A 20,305-nucleotide genomic window follows, 5' to 3' on the forward strand; every position below is an offset into this window, starting at 1 on the left:
TTGTAGACAACTTTGTGCTGCTTGCTCCACAGGAAGGAAATTACGAATATTTAGTACCATCGAGCGGCCATTACCGACACATTCCTGCGCCGAGGCAGAGCGAGCGGGAACATAAACAAATAAATTCATTATAATGAGCAACGGCCAAGCAACGACACGTGTAAGGTCAGTCGTTTGGTCCCGTAAGAGAGGTCCCTTTTTTGCTTTTTTGTACCTTTTTTTTAAAATAAACTTTAGCTATTGAAAGTTGAAACCAAAAGCAAGCTGACAAATTGACCTGACTTTCCTTATTTTCGTGCAATGCCAACCGGTGGATTTTCCGCGGGATTTTCCACTTTTTGTGTTCCACGCTACCCATCGTGCCAAAATTTCCCACCATATTTTACCTCCCTTTTACCTGGACGGTGCAGGGTGATGTGGGTAGAACGAAGATCCTTTAGCATTATTCTTACTCCTCTCTCTTTTGCTCGTAAAATGTAAATGATCTTGAAACAAGGAGCTCTAGAGGATCGTAACATTGAAAAAGGCGGGTAAATTCGTTTGCATGACCTCATCAGCAAACAAAAGAACTGTTGAGGAAAAACAAAGCTTATTTTTTAACATTCAATTTGTTAAAATTAATGTTCAAATGAAATGTTTACTCAATTATTATGTTTAATCATTAAAATCACATTTTTTTGGATACACAAAGAAGCCTGTCGTTTTAACTGTGTTCAAAAATTTATATTAAAAGAAAAAGTATTCAGATATGTAGGCTGGATGACCTTTAAAAAAATAAAATAAAATTCATTTTTCTTAATATTTCCTAGTAACAGGTTGGTGAAAAATGCTTCCATCGCGCGGTGGTTAAAAATGCCAACAATTTGTCCTGCTCGTAGCCTGCTTCGTTCCCGCCGTGTGTTCCGTGGCGTGAGAGAGAAACCTCCGTCCCCGCCCGATGGCGAGAGAGCGTGAGAGCGGCAGAGAAAGAGAAAAACAGAGCGAGAGTGAGAGAGCGCGCGCCTTAGCCTGGGAGCCGCGCGCACGCTTCGGAGGCCCCGAAGAGGCAGCATAAAGGCAACATAAAAATGCGCAGCGCCGGCAAGCTGAGCATAAGCGTACCGCTCGATACGCTCGCACACTTTCCAGCCGCACGCCGTCCGGGTGAGATGTGTGAACGCTCGCTGCTGCCGCTGCTGCCGCTAGTAAACGAAGTGCGGGATTTTGCTGCCCAAACACAGATTTTTCTTCTAGCAAAGTTTCGATCGTACTGTAGTGGGAAGTGAACAGCTTTCATGAACAAAACGTATTGGTGCAAACAGTTGCAGGGTGTAAAGTGAGTCAGCTAGTGTTGTGTGTGTTTTTTTGTAAGTTTTCACACGGAAAATCTGTCCTGACCGATTACCGTCAGTGTTCCAGCAATCAACGACGAGGTGATGAGTGCGCAGAAACGGGTAGTCTCCCAGTTCCAGGGCCAATGCCGAATGGGATGAAGACAGGTGGGGGCATTGCGAGTCCTTTTGAGAGTGTATTGTAAAAAAAAAAGAAATCCCTACAGTTTTTGTGGTCATGTGTGTGAGAAATGTATGATAAAGGTGAATGTTAATACTGCGCCAACAGCAGAAGCAAAACAAATCGCAGCTCTCTAAAACCGAAGACGAAACGTAAAGCGTGTTCAACAGTGTGTGTGTGGGTGTTGTCCATATCTGTGTATGAAAAGCAACCAAAAGCAAAGCAAAGCTTGCAATGCAGTGGATGAGTTTGAGTGCAGATCAAGTTGGAAATACATTACGCTGAAGGGAGTGCAGAGAAGAAAATTCGCCACAGTTTTGATGCAGTTTTGATGCTTGTGAAGGTGAAAGAATAACAAATTGTGTGAAGCTTCAAACCGTGAACGCCAAGAGAAGTCGTACGCCGAAACTTCTTGCAGTGAAACAGACAAGAACGTGTGCACACACAGAATGGCATTTTACGGCTGTCGAAGGAGCAGCTCCACGGGCCACGGGACGCCACTGATGACGACGGTAAGTGTTGGCCGCAAAACGTGCCTGTTTAGTTTAGAACCTTGTTCACGTGTTTACACACACACACACACACACACACACACACACACACACACACACACACACACACACACACGCACTGAGACAACAGGTGGGAGCATGGATTGCATTCCATTTCTCACACCCACGTGTGGTACAATCACCACGATATGATCGAGCATAACATCGTCTGCACCGTCCATTGACGGCGTGAAAAGAATCTCTCCTGCCCTTTTTCTCTCTCCTTCTCTCGTTTTTTCTCAATTTCGATAAAAAAAAGTGGTAAAAGATCAAAAGAAAAACGGCCGCCCTCGGGCATGGTTGTTTGGGTGGTTTTTTTGTTTGCGGAAGTTTCGTTATCGGCGCGAGGGGAATAGAAAAACGCACCTGATCGTAATCGCGTGCTGTTGTTGATACTGTTGATTCCGTCTGTTTCCCGCGCGCGCATTAGATGCCTGTGGTCTGTGGTCACCATGAAGCAAATCGGCAGCATATCAGAGTGCCTTCTTGCAATGCAATTTAAGGTTAAATTTTGTGCCACAAAGCAGCTTACTTTAAAATACAATTTATGCTTCATCAAAATGAGGCTCAAAACGGTGCCCTTTTTTGTGCCATGTACACGATCACGCGAAACCCTTTTGGGTGAAAAAGTGAAGCTGCCGACTCTCTCTCTCTCTCTTCTTCTTCACCCCCTTCCTACCACCTCCCTCAAAGTATCCCGGGGCACACGCCGCGTCGGCACTGGTCACTTATTACTAAATTATGTATAATTCCAGGTACAGTTTACTATCATTATTATATCATTAATGATGTTTCCGCGCGCGCGCGCGCCCCTGTTGTTGCCTCCCCCCCCCCCTCCCACCGACGTGGTGTGGTGGTTTGGCGCTGGCAGAGCGACGTCACGGTAACGGAGAAACCGACGAGCGTTGGCTGCTCGTGCCACGAAAACGGTCGCGGATTCGATTCCGCTGAAATAATTACCGATTTGTTGGCTGGCTTGGTTGGCTGCCGGTTTTGAGCCCTCACTGTGCCGCGGTGTTTTGTCTGCCCTTCCCCTCCCGTTTCCCCCCCCCCCCTTTGTTTTCGCTGATGGGCCGACTCCCTTTTGTACCGAGTAGCTCCCGTGGGCCCAGTTATGATGAGTTTGGTTTTGCTGCCTTTCTGCCGTCGGTTGCTTCGCTCGCGGCTTTCTTTGCCGTCTGGTTCAATCGAGCGGCTGGCCAAAAAAAAACCGGCACTATCGGCAGTGGCAGAGCGGCCTAGGCGAGAATTCCCATCCCATTTCGGGCGCGGACCATGAAATTGATCGATTGGAAAACGTGCTCGACCAAAAAGAAAAAAAATCACAGTCCCGAGAAACGCGCGCCAAAGGAAAGGCAGGGGTGGCGAGCGATATAACGAGTCAGAAAATAAGGGAAGATGTGAGGGCACGTGCGCCGAGCTCGCGCAACGAGCTCGGCCGCAAAACACAAAACACAAAAAAAAGAAAACAGAAATAAAACTCACACACACACAGACAGAGGCGCGCGCGCGCGATCCAGCAGCAAAGGAGAGGAAACGCGAAACGGTGCGAAGGAAAAATAAAACGAAAACTCGCTTTGATCTTTGGCCGGCGGCTCTCATTGCACAGGTACGCTTGGAGGGTTGGTGGGGGGAGTTGGGGTGTGTGATGGGCGGCCCACAGATCAAAAAGGGACCGCCACCTAGACCGCGATGGGCAGGGGGGGAGCAGTGGGTGAAGGAGAGGCTAAAGGGACACTGAGGGGGATGGGGGGAGGGCATGTAACTGAGAGCGTAAAAGAAGCTGTGAGAAAGAGCACGCGCTAACGCACGGGGGCCGGCAATTTTTTGATCGTACGGCTCTGATGTTCGCACGGGTGCACAATCCTTCTCTCTCTCCCTCTTTCTCTCTCTCTCTCTCTCTCTCTTTGTATCGGTCTCGCCGCTGTCTACCATTAACCATCTGATCCGATCTGTCTGTCCGCCTGATCGGATCGAATCGCTTCCTCCCTCACCCTCGCAAAGGGCCCTGCTTGCGCCCCCAGAGATGGATTATGATTAACGACGGTGTGGGCAGGTTGGGCCAGGATGTTTCAATTAAAATTGGCGGCAGCCCATGTGTGTGTGTGTGATCATTAGCGCTAGTTGACAACCGTTTCCCAATCGATCGATCCGATCCGGGCTGATAGCTGTTTGTCGGTGGTGACGGCGCCTCACCTTTCAAATTGGCAGGCAAGGGCTGAACAACGGGGGTGAGGGGAGCTGAAGGTTGGGTGTAAAGGACGTAGCGGTAACCCTGCGAAAAGGGGTTGTTGTTTGTTTGGTTTGCTGTTGTGCACGCCCAAGACGATCGCCGTTGTCAATGAAACCGGAAACCTTTTCCCTCCCTGCAAACGGGATGCCCAGAGTTTTTGGTGGGATGGGATGGGGGGTTGGTGTTGAGAGATGAGAGGAGGGCGCCTGTTGGGTGTCGCAATCTTGATGTGCACCGGTAAGAAACGAAAAAACAACTCCCCAACTCTGTCGCCATAAACACCGGGAGGCGTTTCGTTCTTTTGTCGGCAGCGGCATTCGTGTTGATTACAAGATCGTGCCGTACTGACAAGCGCGCGTGCGTCGGGTACCGTACAGCGATATCTACTTATTGCGTGCGGTTGAGATGAGAGGGCAGTGGGCTTCTGTGGGTGTGTGTGTCGGAAGGGCTGTCTGTGTCCGTAGAGAGGTTGAGAAGATAGAAGTAATGGCTCGGCTCGACTCTAAGCAGTTTTGGTCCTTCGAACACGATCTGAGAAGAGAATGGTTCAACTACAGAACGGTCAATATCAATTTATGGATCTTCTTTCAATGTTTTAAGGAGATGAGGAAGATGAATTTTGTGTTTGGTCCTTCGAACACGATCTTAGGACTGAATCATTCGAGATCATTAGCTGAACTGACGGTTGAATTCTTGGTTTTGAGATCTGAATAGTAATTTAGGATTTAGTCCCTCAAACGCGATCTTTCCAGGGACTGACCCACGTGTTTTAAAGTCAAATTCTTCACTGTGAGTAACGATTCAATCGAGTTTTTAGAATCCTTTGAACGCGATAGGCCTTTAGCCGAATACGGTTCTAATTGAATTTTGGCCCTTCTAACACGATCGTCCCACAGGGTGGCTCAAACGCTAGAAATTTTAAGGGAAATAAATTTTGTTGGGGTTTTGTGTTGGGTAAAGGCTCTTCCAGGGTCTCTGGATAGAGTAGCTAAAATTGAGTAAAACACTGTCAACTGATGGGAATTTTCTAATGTTGTCATTCTAAAGTCAACTAATGGGATTTATTAATCCAATTGAACCAACCAATTGAATTAGATGATACAACATTACGTAGAACACAATCAAATCATAGATTCGTGTTTTGGAATAACATCTTCAGTAATTATGAACTTGGTCCTTCAAACACGATCATTGCAGCAAGAACTTACTACACACTCTTTCACTGCGCGATTACTTGTCCAGAGAATGCATTCTAGCTTCACAGTAAGCACCAGTTTCGTTCAAAGTTCATTAAACCAACACACCCCTGCCCATGTCTGTAAATCGTTCTAAAACCTCAAAGACCCTCACAGTTTGTCTCTCTATACCGTCCGGCTTTCGCCCGTTGCCCAGCAATCAAAGAGCATCCTGCTTTGATCTGTCGTTTCCCTCGCATGCTACTGCTTAATGTTTGTGCGCCTTATGCGCCGCCGCCCCGAGTCCTCTGGTGTCTGATCGTCTGATCCCGCATGGTGGAGGATCAAACAGCAGATCAGCATCAGAGTTTTCGGGCTGAAAGCCGGTTTCGTGTAAATAAAGCGCAGCGGGCGAATAAAAACATGCACCTTCTGGCCGTTCGTTGGTTGCATCGAGGGCGCTCCTAGATGAAAGGGATGGAATACACACGAAAAAAAGAAGAAAAAAACACGAGCGTGCGCAAAAAAACCGGACCGCATCATGCCATGAAAGGGAACCATTCGGCCACTAGTACACAGTACGCAGCTCCCTTTGATGTCGTCTACGATGGCTGCTGTGCTGCTTGCTGCGGGACACCGGCTAAAAATCACACCAAAGGCAAACCGGTGCACTAATCTGAAGGCGGCGTCCAAGAGCGTCCCGGCCGTGCTTTGCTAGCCGTCCCACTTTGACAGCTATTAATTAGATGGGCAAATTATTTAAATTACATTATAATTAAGCGGACGGGGGTCGGGGCCCCGATGGCCAATTATAAGACGATTAATCGCACGTTTGCGCACGCGTCTTCGAGACTGCTGCTTCGGGATGGACGAACTGGACTGGACCAGATGCACCTGTGTGTGATTGTTTGCGGTGCAGTTTGTTTTGCTCGGGACTTCGGGAAGGGGTGAGTGGCATTGTTGCTGGCGAACGAGCTGGACCTCGAGCTGAACAATTGGTGGCGCTTGTGAGGAAGTCGCTTGTTATTGCAACCAGGGGTCCAATTTGCAAAGGAGATTAGAACCCCTTGACAGGGCTAGAGCGATTAGAATAATGTGTTGGATCGGGCTAGAAATTAAAGTAATAGGTGCTGTGTGTTTGTGTTTCAACTTAATTCATTTCCATTCCATTTATCGTCGGCCCACTTAGTGTTAAGGTATTTACGGTATTTTTGCTTTTCGTTCTAACAAATGTTTCGCTCCATAAGTAAAACATCCCCAAAAAACATGCAAAACCACATTGAAGAAGCTAGGCCGGTAAATTGAAAAGTAAAAGAAAAGGAAACCTCAACCACAAGGGAAACCGATTTGGCAAGTCAGGAGATCCTTCAAGAGGATGAAGAGAGCTATGCGGTAGCCCCAGTGGGCATCAAAGTGAGGCAACCGAGGCAAGCCCGGCAAAAAGGCCGAACCGCACACTGTCTGCACCTGTTGTTGTTGCTGCTGCTGCTGCTGCTGCCTTCTGCTTCATCGGTGCCCTTTTTTGTCTACCTCGAACGATGCGCTGCCGCTGTGTCTGTCCACCGGCTTCCTTCTGGACGCTTTGTGCCTTGAACTTTGCCGCCCAGCTTGCCACCGCAGCGCGTGTGTGCAGCGCGAGCGCAAATGCAAATCGTTCTCTCGGATCCCAGAGTGGCGGCAATTTCATACACAGCGCACTAGTGCTACCGCTCGGCGCTATCGATCCTTCGAGCCAAGGCTCTGCAGCCGATGCAGCCGTTCGCCGAAGGCCCCGAGGTGTGAACGAAGGAGAAGGATTTGCTGCGCGCGCGCGCGGTTTCCGGGGTTCCACAGCGCCTCTAGCCCCTGGTGCGCGTGTTGCTGCTGCTGCAGTCGCGGTCGCGCAGAAGAAAACCGATGCAAAGGTGCATCTCTCGCGCGCACGCTAATAGACGGTCAGGGTCGGTGCAAATGTATGTAATTTACGGTGCAATTTTTGCTTTACAATAAAAGGCGAACCGCCGGCGTTGCGTGCCCAGCCACCCAGCCACCGAACGGAGACGGATGCTAATCTTGTTACAGCGTACCCGGGCACAGCAGGGTGAATTGTAGGTTGTTGGGGAGCAGTGGAGGAAATTCGCCCTGGGTACGTTTGGAGGTCCATTTTCGGCGAGAACGAAACGGGTGCTTTGCGCTTTGAGTCGTTTTGGTTGCAGTTTTGCGGTTTATGCGGAAGGTTTTAAATGAGTTTAGGGAAACAATTGGCTGCTGGAGCGTTCTTGGTTTTATTCCATTAGCAGATGCAAAAGTCAAAAGAAATCAATTACATTTGATCGATCTGATGAATCGTCCAAAGAGCTTTAACGGCTTCTCGTAAATTAAAAGCAATACTTGAATGATTAAATAGGTACCACAAAAGGTCGCTGAAGGCAGCAGAGTAGCTGTAGCCCAACAAGGATGTAAAGGAACTAAATAACTATGGAATGAAGTCTGAGTTAAGATGCCTGAGTAGAGCTGTCGATACACCAACTGAATGCTAGTGCCGAATAGATAACTTTTGAATAGTTGTGTCTTCATTTGTATTGCAATGTTTTAGTCTAGGATGAAATGTTTCATCATCTCTGAAGATTAAATGAATTATTTGAACATAAAGCAGGCCTCACAGTTTCAGGATTCAATTTCCAAACTAAACACCATGAACAAGTATGCAAAAAAGACCCTTATGTGCTAGAATCTACCATAGAATACCTTCCAACATCACCAAAACTTCCTCTTATGTGCTTAGAACTATCGTAGAATACCTTCCAACATCTCCAAAAGTGCATTTGATGTGCTAGAATCTACCATAGAATACCTTCCAACATCTCCAAAACTTCCTCTTATGTGCTTAGAACTATCGTAGAATACCTTCCAACATCTCCAAAAGTGCATCAGATGTGCTTGGAGGTATCATATAATACCTTCCAACATCACCAAAAGTACATCAGATGTGCTTGGAGGTATCATAGAATACCTTCCAACATCTCCAAAAGTACATCAGATGTGCTTGGAGGTATCATAGAATACCTTCCAACATCTCCAAAAGTACATCAGATGTGCTTGGAGGTATCATAGAATACCTTCCAACATCACCAAAAGTGCCTCTTATGTGCTTAGAGGTATCATAGAATATCTTTCAACATTTCCAAAAGTGCATGTGCTTAGAGGCATCGTAGAATATCTTTCAACATCTCCAAAAGTGCATCTGATGTGCTTAGAACTATCATAGAATACCTTCCAACATCTCCAAAAGTACCTCGGATGTGCTTGGATCCATCATATTCATTTAGGTGGTCGGGTTATAAGTCGAGGATAGCTCCTGGTTTATAATTATAACGAGTTTATTCCGCCAAACTCTAGTATCCACTCTTTTTCGTCCTTAAGAACAATAAGGAATAGCATTCTATACATATACCAACGAGTTTGTCTGTTCTTACTCTAATGACATGAATAGGCAGGCTCATTCAGCTAATAGTTTATTTGATCCTCTAGCAATAAAATTTTGCTAACTATGTAAAAAATGTGATAAAGCATTAGGCATTCAGGTGACCTCCACCTTGATCGTATAACAATTACCGAATCATTTAACCGAAAGCGCTACCGCGAACGCAAAACTTGCATGCCGAATGCTGCAACCCAAACCCTCAACCGGCGATCGCTTTAGCGATGGCCAAAACTCTCCAAACCCTCCCCAACATCGTCGCAGCCGTCCAAGCGGGCCCGGGACGAGAAAATGGATATAAATAAACCATAATAGAAACACACGCTGCACACAAACAGAGCGAGCGAGCGAGCGGCCGGCGGCATGTTTATCAGAAACCACGTGAGTGCGGTTTAATGGCTGGAAGCCGATCGATCTCGCAACACGCACACATGCGGTTTTTGCTTCCGTTGCTTCTAATGGGAGGGGGAGGGAGGGGAAGGATGGGAAGAAAACACTCCGAACAGGTGAAAGAGCCCTGGCCGCGGCGGACGCGCCATTGCGCAGGACGTCCTGCGCAGCGTGACAGAATCGCCGCAGCAGCAGCAGCAGCAGCAGCGTGCAGCCTCCCGGAAAGGTACTGAGCGCAAACAAAAAACATTAAACTTGAAGCAAGACGAAAAAAACAGTGCTCTCATACACACACTCACTCAACCAGATTAACCCCGTGCAGTAGGGGAAGGGCAAAGCGAGGAAACATTCCTGCCCCATTCCGCCCGCCCGCCTTTTTGGAAACCGATTCAGCTAAACGGCCAGCCGCCGGGATACGTTTTTCTGTGGCCGGTTTCGTTTGTTTCTTCTCTCGTTTCTCTCTTTGCGGGCTCTGACTGGCGATCCTTTCCCCCACCCCCTCCCCTCTAGCATTCGTCCGTGTACTAGCGCCCCCCCCCCCCCCCAACCGTAGCGTTGCCGCAGCTGGGTGTTATTTTGTCGGTGCCTTTTCTTTGATCTTCGGTTTGTTATGTTTCGGTTTCGGTGCCGTCACTGCCCGCCTGGCCTCCGGTGCTCTCCGCCCAGGCCCTCGCACAAGTTGTAGCACCACACGGTAGCACGAGCTTGCCGGCCAGAAAAGGGCAACGCGAGCGAGTCGGTTTCGGATCAGTTTGCTTGCCGTCTCTGTCTCTGTGCGCTCGCTCTTTGTGGCTTCGTTTTCGACTTCTCCGACGTGATTCTCTCGCCTGTTTCTTCTTCTCGATGGGCCCGCAGCCCCTGGACGTGGTTTCGAGCAGCAGCAGCAGCAAGATTGCGCTCGAGCCCGCAAGCTGCTGCGAGTTATGATCGATCGGTCCTGCGGGTGCATCTTACGCCAATCGCCGAATCGAGCAAATGTTCGCCCAAAGAATTCGCCCAAAAACCCAGAAACAAATTAAACACTCAACAGGCCGTCGCCGGGCAGGCAGGTTGCGCAGACGGTCAAGCAAACAGCAAACGCGCAACCGCTTGTCGCTGTCGCTGTTTGTTTTCGTGTGTCGTGTGCTCCCAGTCCAGCCCCGGACGGTCTGCTGCCCCAGTAGTCCACTTCCTGTGTCGCTCGGGCGCACACGATTGTCGGCGGGTTTTTCGAGTGTGTGTGTTTGTTTCGAATTATTAATTACCTGTCTGACCACCACCCCCACTCCCCCCCCCCCCCCTCACCCGTGGGACTCACAATTTATAAACAGGGGCCACCGTTTTGGCTTCCTTTTTTAAGAAGGCGCGCGCGCGCGCAAAAACATACGCAGCGCTACATACGCAAGAGTTGTTTATTTTGATTTCTTTCACCACTTCCACCACTTCCACCATTCTGGCACTGGTGCCATTGGAGGGGACGAGGAGCAGAACCTGATTTGGAGGGTGGGGGTGAGTTCACCTGACCCCATGCCAGGCGGCGGTTCTGCCGGCATCCGCTCCAGCAGTGATCGATCTCACCACTCTCTTCTCGCGCGCATTTTCCCGATCGATGGGGGATCCCCCTCCCCTCCCGTTCCTTTTCCACCCCCACCCCATCGACACGTGCGGCACGTTTGATCAGGCAAAAGGCCGTGGCCGCGTCGCGATCAGCGGGAGAGTAGATAAATTGGAGTGGCAAAGATAAGCCGGCCCGGCCGGATCAGGGGAAGGCAAATTAATCGTTTGTTTATGTACGGCCTTGTACGGCTTTCGTGCCCCGTGCCCCGTGCTCCGCGCCCTATCCCCCTAGTGGGGGTGAAGATTGATTTATTGTCCAATGGCGTCTGCTACCGAAATGTTTAAAGCCCAGCGGCTCCTGCGGCTTACGGTAGTCGACCGGCCGCTCAGTTCCCTCCGCTTGGTGGGATGCGGGATGATCGTGAGGGAAGCATCCGGTGTAGGGTATGTTGTCCCCTGTGGTGCCGCGTACTCTTCGTTTGGCGTTTTCGGCAGACATGCTGGCATGCCGGGATTGATGTCGGTGCGTTTTGTTCTGCGCCGACCGGGAGCTCGGCATACTCGGCGGGTGTTCCCCACGGCTGCCCATTTCCATATCCGGTGCAACGATACAGTGTTGTAAGGAAAGCATTCCCCCTTTAGTTTGCATTTTAGAAACAAATTTAGTATTATTAGTAAAATAAAATAAACTTAAAATCGTTCGCATTTTAATAAAAACAGTTAATTTCATTTCAACAAAGTTCGTCGTTTTTTGAAGCGTTGATGTCCTTCGTTTGTCACTCGCGCAATCTAACACTCTCGTTCTTTCATTGTTTCTCTCTCCCCCACCACCAGGTGACAGTACTGGTACTCATCGTGGCACTCACACTACCCACCGTCCGGTGTCGATCGGTGAACGTGAACCAACCGCCGAACCATCCGCCCCACAGCCGGCACCACCGGTCCAACATCTCGATCGAGAGCAACTCGATACAGCGGCTCGATGCGGCGGGCGCTGGCAACCGACCGGCAACGCACGGCAATGGAGCCGCGTACGGCGGTCAGTCGGGCCAGTCGCCGCCACTGCTGAAGCGCGTCTTTCTATCGAACCGCACCGTCACCTGTAACGATGGTTCGCAGGCCGGGTTCTATCTGCGCAAATCGCCCGGCTCCCGCCGGTGGGTGGTGTTTTTCGAGGGCGGCTGGCATTGCTACGATCACAAATCGTGCCGGGCGCGGTGGTTAAAGCAGCGCCATCTAATGACATCCGTGCAGTGGCCAGAGACGCGTGACGGTGAGTAAGACTGTTCTTTACCTATAAAGACGCTCTTTTGAGTGTGTGCGTTTCAAAATTAATATATATTTTTCGCACTCCATTTCATTGCAGTCGGTGGTCTACTGTCCGCCCTGCCCTCGGAGAACCCGTACTGGTACAACGCGAACCACGTGTTCGTGCCGTACTGCAGCAGCGACTCGTGGAGCGGCACCAAGGTGCGGCCGGACACGCGGGACGGCCTCCGCTTCATGGGTTCGCTGATCGTGCGCCAGGTCATGTCCGATCTGGTCCCGCTCGGGCTGGGCCATTCGCAGGGGGCCGACCTGCTGATGGCCGGCTCTTCCGCCGGTGGGCTGGGCGTCATGCTTAATCTCGACAAAGTGCGAACGTTTCTGCAGAACGAACGAGGTAAGATTCCAATTAGAAACCGCCCCTGCAAGCGGAGCGAAAGCACAAATCCGCCCAAATGTATGCAGCACGCAGCGCACACTGCTCGCACGGTAGTTATTTGTTTACGTCGTTCTGATCGCATTCGTTTCTGTTGCTTCTCCTGCCAGGTCTGAAGGTGAGCGTGCGTGGTGTTAGCGACTCCGGATGGTTCCTGGACCGGGAACCGTACACACCCGGCGCGGTGGCCGCCTCGGAAGCCGTCCGGCAGGGCTGGCGTATGTGGGACGGTGCGCTGCCCGAGGCGTGCGTTGCCGAACACTCGAAAGAGCCGTGGCGCTGCTACTTTGGCCACCGGCTGTACAACACACTGAAATGTAAGCAAAACAAACCATTTTCCTTCTAAACGAGCGCAATGTTTAACAACCCCCCGTTTGTTTCTTTCCTGTAGCTCCCCTGTTCGTGTTTCAGTGGCTGTTTGATGAGGCGCAGATGCGGGCGGACAGTGTCGGTGCGCCGGTGACGCCCCAGCAGTGGGACTACATCCACGATATGGGCGGTGCATTGCGCGAATCGCTCAACAACGTGTCGGCCGTGTTTGCGCCGTCCTGCATTGGCCACTCGGTGCTGACCAAGCGCGACTGGATGAAGATCCGGATCGACGACATCACGCTGGCCGACGCGCTGCGCTGCTGGGAGCAGTCGAACGCCGACGAGCGCCAGTCCCAGTGGCGCTCGATCAACCGTAGCCCGCAGAAGCTGCACCGCAAGCACAACGGTGCGCGCAGGAAGAACAAGCTACAGCAGCAACAACAGCAGCAACAGCAACAACAGAAACAAAACGCTCCGGTTGATGTGGAGCCGGCGTCGGAGCGGCCGCCCCGTCCGAAGCTTACCAAAGAGGAGCGCGAACGCAGGCGCCAGGAGCGACGGAAGCGTCAGAACCAGCGCCTGAAGCAGACCAACGGCAAGCCCGACGGCCCGAAAGTTCCTAAGCTAGAACGAATGCCAAAAAATAATAGTACTACCACTACCACTGCTGCTACCAGCAAACCGAACGGCAGCAATCAACCGAAGCGCAACCGGCACCGGGAGGAGGTCGCAACCGCCACGAACGAACCGGCCGCGCACAAGCTGCGCAACCAGAACAAGAAGCGCCTGAACGGACACCGCAACCGGAATCGTAAGGCACGGGGAGGAGGCGGCGGCGGCGGCGGCGGCGGTGGGGGCCGTAACCGAGCGCCCCAGGCGGTGGTGGACATTGCGGAACCAAAGAAGTGCGCGTTGCGGTTGCTGGAGCGGTGCAGCTGGCCCCAGTGCAACCATTCCTGCCCGACGCTCACCAATCCGCTGACCGGCGAGGAGATGAAGTTCCTCGAGCTGCTCGCCTCGTTCGGGCTCGATATGGATGCGGTCGCGACGGCACTGGGCGTTGACATGCAGACGCTCAATAACATGGACCACGCGGAGCTGGTGAATCTGCTGACGCAGCAGGTGACGTAGCAGCAGCGCAAGGGCGAACCTTCCTTTCGAGCCGGCGCTTCGACCAGAGCATTCCAAAACAAGCCAAAAGATCGTACTTAAGCGTTAAAGCCCCCTTACCCCTGCTTGCTCCTCCCGTTTGCCGCCATGAGCCAGTAGATTGCAGGGTTTCCAGTATTTATTATGTCCGCCGGCGCTTGCCTGCTTGCCAGCGAGTGAGTCAACACCGCTTTCCAAACAAAACCAGCTGATATTAGACGAGGAGAGGGTGAATCTTCCCCCCCGACCTCCGTCGCACCTGTGAATACTCCCGAGCAAAAACGAACTGACAAAAAAACGGGGGAAAATGCTTCCTCCAACACACACACACACAAACACACACTCAGAGCTCCATCCAGCTCGTGTGTTCCCAGTATTTCTTCGTCGTGTGTACTATTAGTGGACGCAGATTGGTTAGTGTAAGCGAAAGCCTGATATTTATTTGACCTGCTGCCAAACACATAGAGCAGCAGCATCCTCTCCCTTCCCCAGTGTACATATAGTAGCTTAGTAGTACGATAGTAGGGTAGGCACTAAGGGCACACGGCCGTCGTCGGCGCTTGTGTGTAGCGTTATAAAGCCCTCTCTCCCCTCCCCCGTACCCCCCAGAACGAAATGACTACCTCACCGAATAAGTATGAACGGGCATGCGGATTGGTTGCGTATGGCGGATGGTGACAGGCGTCGGTGTGGCGTAGTAAACCGAACCGGGTCCATCCGCCGAGTGAATGAGTGTTGAACATAGAGCAGTGTGCGTGCGTACGTAAGGCTTTTTAGGGTTAAGATCTGTATTATCCTGTACCTGCGCTTAGTCATACATAGTTTAGCAAACAATCGTTTACAAACCGTGCGAGCGCGCGTGCGTGCGTTACAAAATGTTACAAAACCTAGCTCTACGCCAGAAAATTAATGGAACAGAAAGGCACGCGCAACCGTCACCACGCCACCAACCTAACCACGCTTGATTTCGTGTGCGGTAGTGCCGATAGTGTACATGTACATATATAGTGTAGTGTTGAGCAGCTATTTATAGTTAGTCGATAGAGAGGGAGCGGGGGAAGCACCAACCTTCTCCCACAAGCCCACCGCAGGTGTATAAAATGCTAAATGAAATGCCAGTGTACACAACACGCGCGCGCGCGCGCGTCTCTGCCTCCGTTCCCGGTGGATGTTGTTGGGTTTTGGGATGGCCAGCGGATTAAAAATTGATTGAAGAATATTTTTAAAATAAAAACCAACTCAAACAATTAAATGAAATGTTTTTGTATTTTTTATACTATTCTTTTATGTATTGTTTTGAATTGAAAGTAAATTAGGCCTTTTTAAAAACTTTTATTAGTAGAATCGCTGCAAAATTCGATTTGTAGCAAATCTAAGAATGAAAAGCTTCTTCACTTTCTTTAAATAATAAGAAACTTTGGCACTACTAAAACAACTTTCTCCTCATTCTTTATTTATTTCTAAATTTACTATTTTGAGCTAAAATTTCCCTTCTAAGAACCTTTCAATTGACGCACGTGCTTGAGCCGAGCATACAACATTGGGTGCAACTTGCAACCCTTGCAACAATTACTTGCATGCAACTTTTATTCAAAAACGGCCGTTAAAGCATCTTCTTCCTTCTTTTTTCACTCTACACCACATAACCTCCATCATCACCCGCGCCGTACCCGTTTCCATTCCGGTTACGTTCCGTCCCTCTCGGATAGTTGCCTCCCCGCTGATCATACTGCCCTCCCCTACTGTACCCATCGTTATCGTCGTAATCGTAGCGAGGACTTTCCGTTCTCCCCCTGCCCCGGTACGGCCGATCGTACTCCTCCTCCAGTATCCGATCGTCCCGCACGTAACCTTCGTCGTTCAGCACCACCACCTCGCCGAGCGTTTTGTACGGGCAGCCCGTCGCTAGCAGCTCGCGCATCGTCTGACACGATCGCGACTCAATCCACGTCGCCCGGGGACAGTGCTGAGCGGGGAAAAAGACATCACATACCACATTTCTTACAGGAGACTTCAGCTCAACAAACAACGAACCCTTCGAACTCACCATAAACATTTGCGCCTGCACACAGTCGCCGAAGATGTCCTCAGCGATCTCGCACTGCTCCATCTCCTCGTCGGTTCGAACGTGCCGGCCCTGCAGCTGCGTTACCTTCGGCTTGCAGTAGCTCAGTGCCTTCAGCACAACGTTGATCCAGCCCTGGTCGATGCCGCGTGTTTGCAGCCGCGGCCGGTACACACGCACCCGTTGAATGCGATCCGTCATCGTCATGTTGATCTTGAACAGGCCACACCTTGCCTCACACTGCGGAGATTAAGAGGACATGGTTATACTTTTTTCTTGGAATTGGCTTCAAAACGGGGAGTCTCTCTTACCGATCCTCGCTCGTACCGGCTCCCATCGACCTCGGCATGGATGTACCGACAACGCCGCACTGCGTACCGGTTGATCCACTGGGGCTTCGAGCAGCACTCGTTCGGGCTGGGAAAATCATCGTGCCGCAGACAGTTTTCTTTCCCCCGCAGCAGTTCTTCACTGTTGGCAGATGCAACGGTTACGGCGCAAACCACAATCAACCAAACACTGCTCGACCGCATGTTGATACCGTGGGTGGTGCTCGTTCGCACAAAAACTAAACGCAGAACGTGCACTGGGGCAGTGATTTATGGCTGTCGCGTTTCATCTGATATGCGGAAGCTGATAGAGCGTCAGCGGATTGTGGATGATGTAAGAGGATCGCTAGTACATGGCAATTTGTGGTTGATTTCGATCAGCAAGCACGCAGCACCGAATGTGCAGTGGATGTTTGTGGACGAAAAAGGGGAATTTCCAGTTACATTCGATGACTCAGTAACTCAGTGAAACAATAAAATCGGGATGGATTGGAACGAATTAAGAACAATTTCGAAATGTTAGAAGAACAATTTCGAAGAGCAGCAAATGGCGCATAGAATCAATTCGTAATGCTGCAAGTAAATGGATATTACATTTAACCATACTTCCTATAGAATGTGTATAAATTATTGAACATTTTAATTCATCCAATATCACTGAGGAACGCCATTCCATCCCAAAGCATCACGATGGAGTGGAATTGGACCTTTCTTTTCCGTAGCTTCCTGTTATTGACTCTTCACTTGCTTCCACAATCAGTGGCGGACGACTGCATCGACATGGACCTGCATGTAAGCTTCAGCGTCTTCCACAACCCCCTGTGTAACATTTAAACCAGCTAAGCAATGTCTCTTTCAGTCAATGGAAGTCGCCCGCTGCTGCCGATACGAACCCATCAGCACGGAGGAGGTGGCCGAAAAGTGCTACCAAGAGTTGGCTCCGAATATCCCTCCCAACTCATCCGATTTCCCTGTGGTAAGTCGGGTCAGGCCATGAACATAAAACATTCAATACCCTTTCTTAACACTTCTTCTTTGTATCTACCAAGTGCTTCATCGATTGTTCCTACCGCCAGATGGGCTACATAACGAACGAAGCGAACGAAATCGATCAGTCAAAGTATGGTCAATTTCTAGCGGGATTCGATACCGCTTACAAGATTGCTGTGGAAAGGGCGGTGGCTGCATGTGCCACGGTACAGGAGGACATTCGGCGTGATGTGGCGAACGTGCCCTCGAAGTGTAATGCATTTGCGCTGCTGTTCCACGTGTGCGTTACGCAGATAACGCTGAAGCACTGTCCCGACGATCGGTGGACGGCGAGCGAAATCTGTGGCAAGGTTAGAATGGGTGTACCACCATGTGCCTAGGGGATTGTTAAAATGCAATGAAAATTAAATAAAGGTGTAAGCATGCATAAGTTGGTACAAAGTGCTACAGCACATAGCATGGTTGGAGTTGACACCAGAGAATGTACATGAGTGGCCACCAATATATAGAGGTTTTAATATTCTTATATCCAATGAATGTTGTAGTAAACGTTGATTGTTACTAACACTTAAAGCCGACTGAATTCAATACTCAGGTGTAAATCCTTCACCCAAGCGATTTGAATCACTCCAAATGCACGTGGCGCTTCGTTGGTTGATCGTGCTGGGATGAGTTACCAGCACGTTGCCGCGAGCCAGCTTATCGCGATACTCTAGTCACATCCTGCCTCAAACCGTCACACTATAAATGCGCTCAATTTCTTCGACCGTGAAAACAGTTTGCGACTATGGACCTCCACGAAATGTGTCACCGTGGTACGTTGCTACTGAGCAGTTTGCTGCTGCTAAGCTTTCAGCGTGGTTGGCAAACTTACTTGCCTTTCCCCTTTCTTACAGTCCATTAAGGTAGCCTCCTGCTGCCAGCTGGAAGCGTTCTTAACTCTACCGACGTACGGGAATTGTTTGCAAACTATTGCCGAAAAGTATCCCGATGCTCTATGGCAGGGAACGGTGGTAAGAAGAGATTTTAAAAGATTGATTTGGGTAACTTTGTACTCTTCACTCCATATCGCTTCTTTCATTCCTACTTTGCGCAGTGTGCCTTCGATTGTACGTATCGGGAGATGGGTATACTGACGGGTGTGGATGACATTAACGTGGAACAGATCAGCACCAACCAAGCGGGGTACGATCAGGCGTACCAAGAGGCGATTGCCAAAGCGGTCACTGCCTGCATGGCACAGAAGGATAAGATACGCGAGGAGGCTGATGTGGTCCAGTCGGAGTGTAGTATGTTTGCGGTCAAGTTTCACGCCTGTGTTTCACTGGAAACGATGAGGAACTGTCCCGCCGAACGGTGGGACTCGAGTGTGTTGTGCGAAAAGGTGCGGAGTGGGGTGACCGTGTGTCCACTGTGAACAGGCAAGCCTGTAAAGCTTGTTGTCAGTGAAAAGTACAGTGAGAAGGTTTGAGGAGCTCAGTGTAATAAAGCAGTACAATATAATCTACACATTTAATTTGTTGGGATAATTGGATTTTTTGCTATAATTTACACACACTCATTGCTACCTAGATCATTACTATTCGTAGGGGAAGGTAGGTAAAGACGGACACTGCGGGTAAGATGGACACTTCTCATAAATGCATGAAAAAGGTAATTTTCGAGTAATTCAACAATGTAGAATCCAAACTGAAGGTAAAACAACACATTTGAGAACATTTTTGGCATAATATATATAAAATTGGTTAAATCCACGAACAAAACAAATTTTCAATCATGTGCACCCTTGTGGATCTAATTTGAATACTGCCGATCTTAAGCTCTACAACTTGTATTGTTTATATTTCCGGAAGTTTTAATTCATGAATGGGTTGTCGTGATCATTAATGAAAAAACTGGCGAAAGAACGAGGATAAAAGCAATATAAAATATTGTTTTCTGGTGGTTTAAACATTCTGACATCAAAGCGGGAAAGACGGACACCTTGTTGTAGGGAAAGATGGACACCGAATTTATTGATTTTTTTACTTCTTATATCAATAGGTGATGAATAAATTTCTTCAAATACCTTAAATAAGGGTATTCCGATGCTATAAATCAATCAGTAACTAGAGAAAGTATTGAAATAAGCGAGAAATGAAACACCGGTCAAAATAGTAGCCATTCGTTATGCTATTACTCGCTCAACGCTGATGAGGCGCTTCACGAAATCCAATATCTTCTCAAGACTTGGACAACTTTAAGCAATAAAAAGATGAGACATTTATACGACATTGTTCAGGAATAGATGAGAAATTCTATGGGATTACAAAAATCAAATGTTGAATTTTGACATGGTGGAAAATGGATTAAACTATGAACAAGTCCCTCATAAATATTGGGGTTGTGGACTTTTTGCGGAATAATTTTCTAAAAGGAAGTTCTAGACTGTTGTTCTGTAAGCTAGAGCATCGTCAGCTGTAAGTGCGCGATATGTCAATAATGCTTTAGATGCTGCATTCTACGATATATTACAAGCGCCGTTTACAATTCCTAAATTCATGGGTGAATGAATCACCGTTGCAATAGACCAAGAATTGGTTTATAAACGTACCAGGACGTGGAAAGCGATAGAATTTGTTAAAATATTGTAAAACTCTTCACTTTCTAACCTTTTTTACAGGTGTCCATCTTACCCTTCATGGTGTCCATCTTTCCCATATCAGGTGTCCGTCTTACCCGAACATTTCAAAACTGCACGAAAAAAACATGTTTTTCATTCATGAAAAAAACGCAAAAATCGAAGGAAACTTAAAAATTTTAACACATTTTCTGATAAAACATGAGTGTAAGATAATCTACGATTGTCGCAAAAACTTCTGCGATTGTCGCAAAAACTTCTGCGATTGTCGCAAAAAGAACTGCGATTGTCGCAAAAACTTC

At 49.1% G+C, this 20,305-nt stretch overlaps 3 protein-coding genes across 3 annotated transcripts; 2 read left to right on the top strand and 1 right to left on the bottom strand.

Annotated features, from left to right (window-relative positions):
* Positions 1–1,070: 1,070 nt before the first annotated feature.
* Positions 1,071–15,264, top strand: LOC1276745 (palmitoleoyl-protein carboxylesterase NOTUM). The gene is made up of 5 exons (XM_061645816.1): positions 1,071–2,003; positions 11,671–12,109; positions 12,203–12,499; positions 12,649–12,855; positions 12,930–15,264. Exons 1-5 carry the CDS (start codon positions 1,941–1,943, stop codon positions 13,979–13,981), a joined length of 2,058 nt encoding a protein of 685 aa, XP_061501800.1. The 5' UTR covers positions 1,071–1,940; the 3' UTR covers positions 13,982–15,264.
* Positions 15,265–15,423: 159 nt separating this feature from the next.
* LOC3290101 (uncharacterized) lies at positions 15,424–16,933 on the bottom strand. The gene is made up of 3 exons (XM_556765.4): positions 16,376–16,933; positions 16,047–16,304; positions 15,424–15,965 (listed from the first exon to the last, which is right to left on the bottom strand). Exons 1-3 carry the CDS (start codon positions 16,595–16,597, stop codon positions 15,633–15,635), a joined length of 813 nt encoding a protein of 270 aa, XP_556765.4. The 5' UTR covers positions 16,598–16,933; the 3' UTR covers positions 15,424–15,632.
* A 73-nt stretch (positions 16,934–17,006) lies between these two features.
* On the top strand, positions 17,007–18,897 carry LOC1276746 (uncharacterized). Its single transcript, XM_316128.4, has 5 exons — positions 17,007–17,185; positions 17,253–17,369; positions 17,443–17,733; positions 18,280–18,396; positions 18,480–18,897. The coding sequence occupies exons 1-5, from the start codon at positions 17,084–17,086 to the stop codon at positions 18,798–18,800; spliced, it is 948 nt and encodes a 315-aa protein (XP_316128.4). The 5' UTR covers positions 17,007–17,083; the 3' UTR covers positions 18,801–18,897.
* The last annotated feature ends 1,408 nt before the right edge of the window (positions 18,898–20,305 follow it).

This window comes from Anopheles gambiae, chromosome 2, assembly GCF_943734735.2.
Source record: "Anopheles gambiae chromosome 2, idAnoGambNW_F1_1, whole genome shotgun sequence".
NCBI lineage: Eukaryota > Metazoa > Arthropoda > Insecta > Diptera > Culicidae > Anopheles > Anopheles gambiae.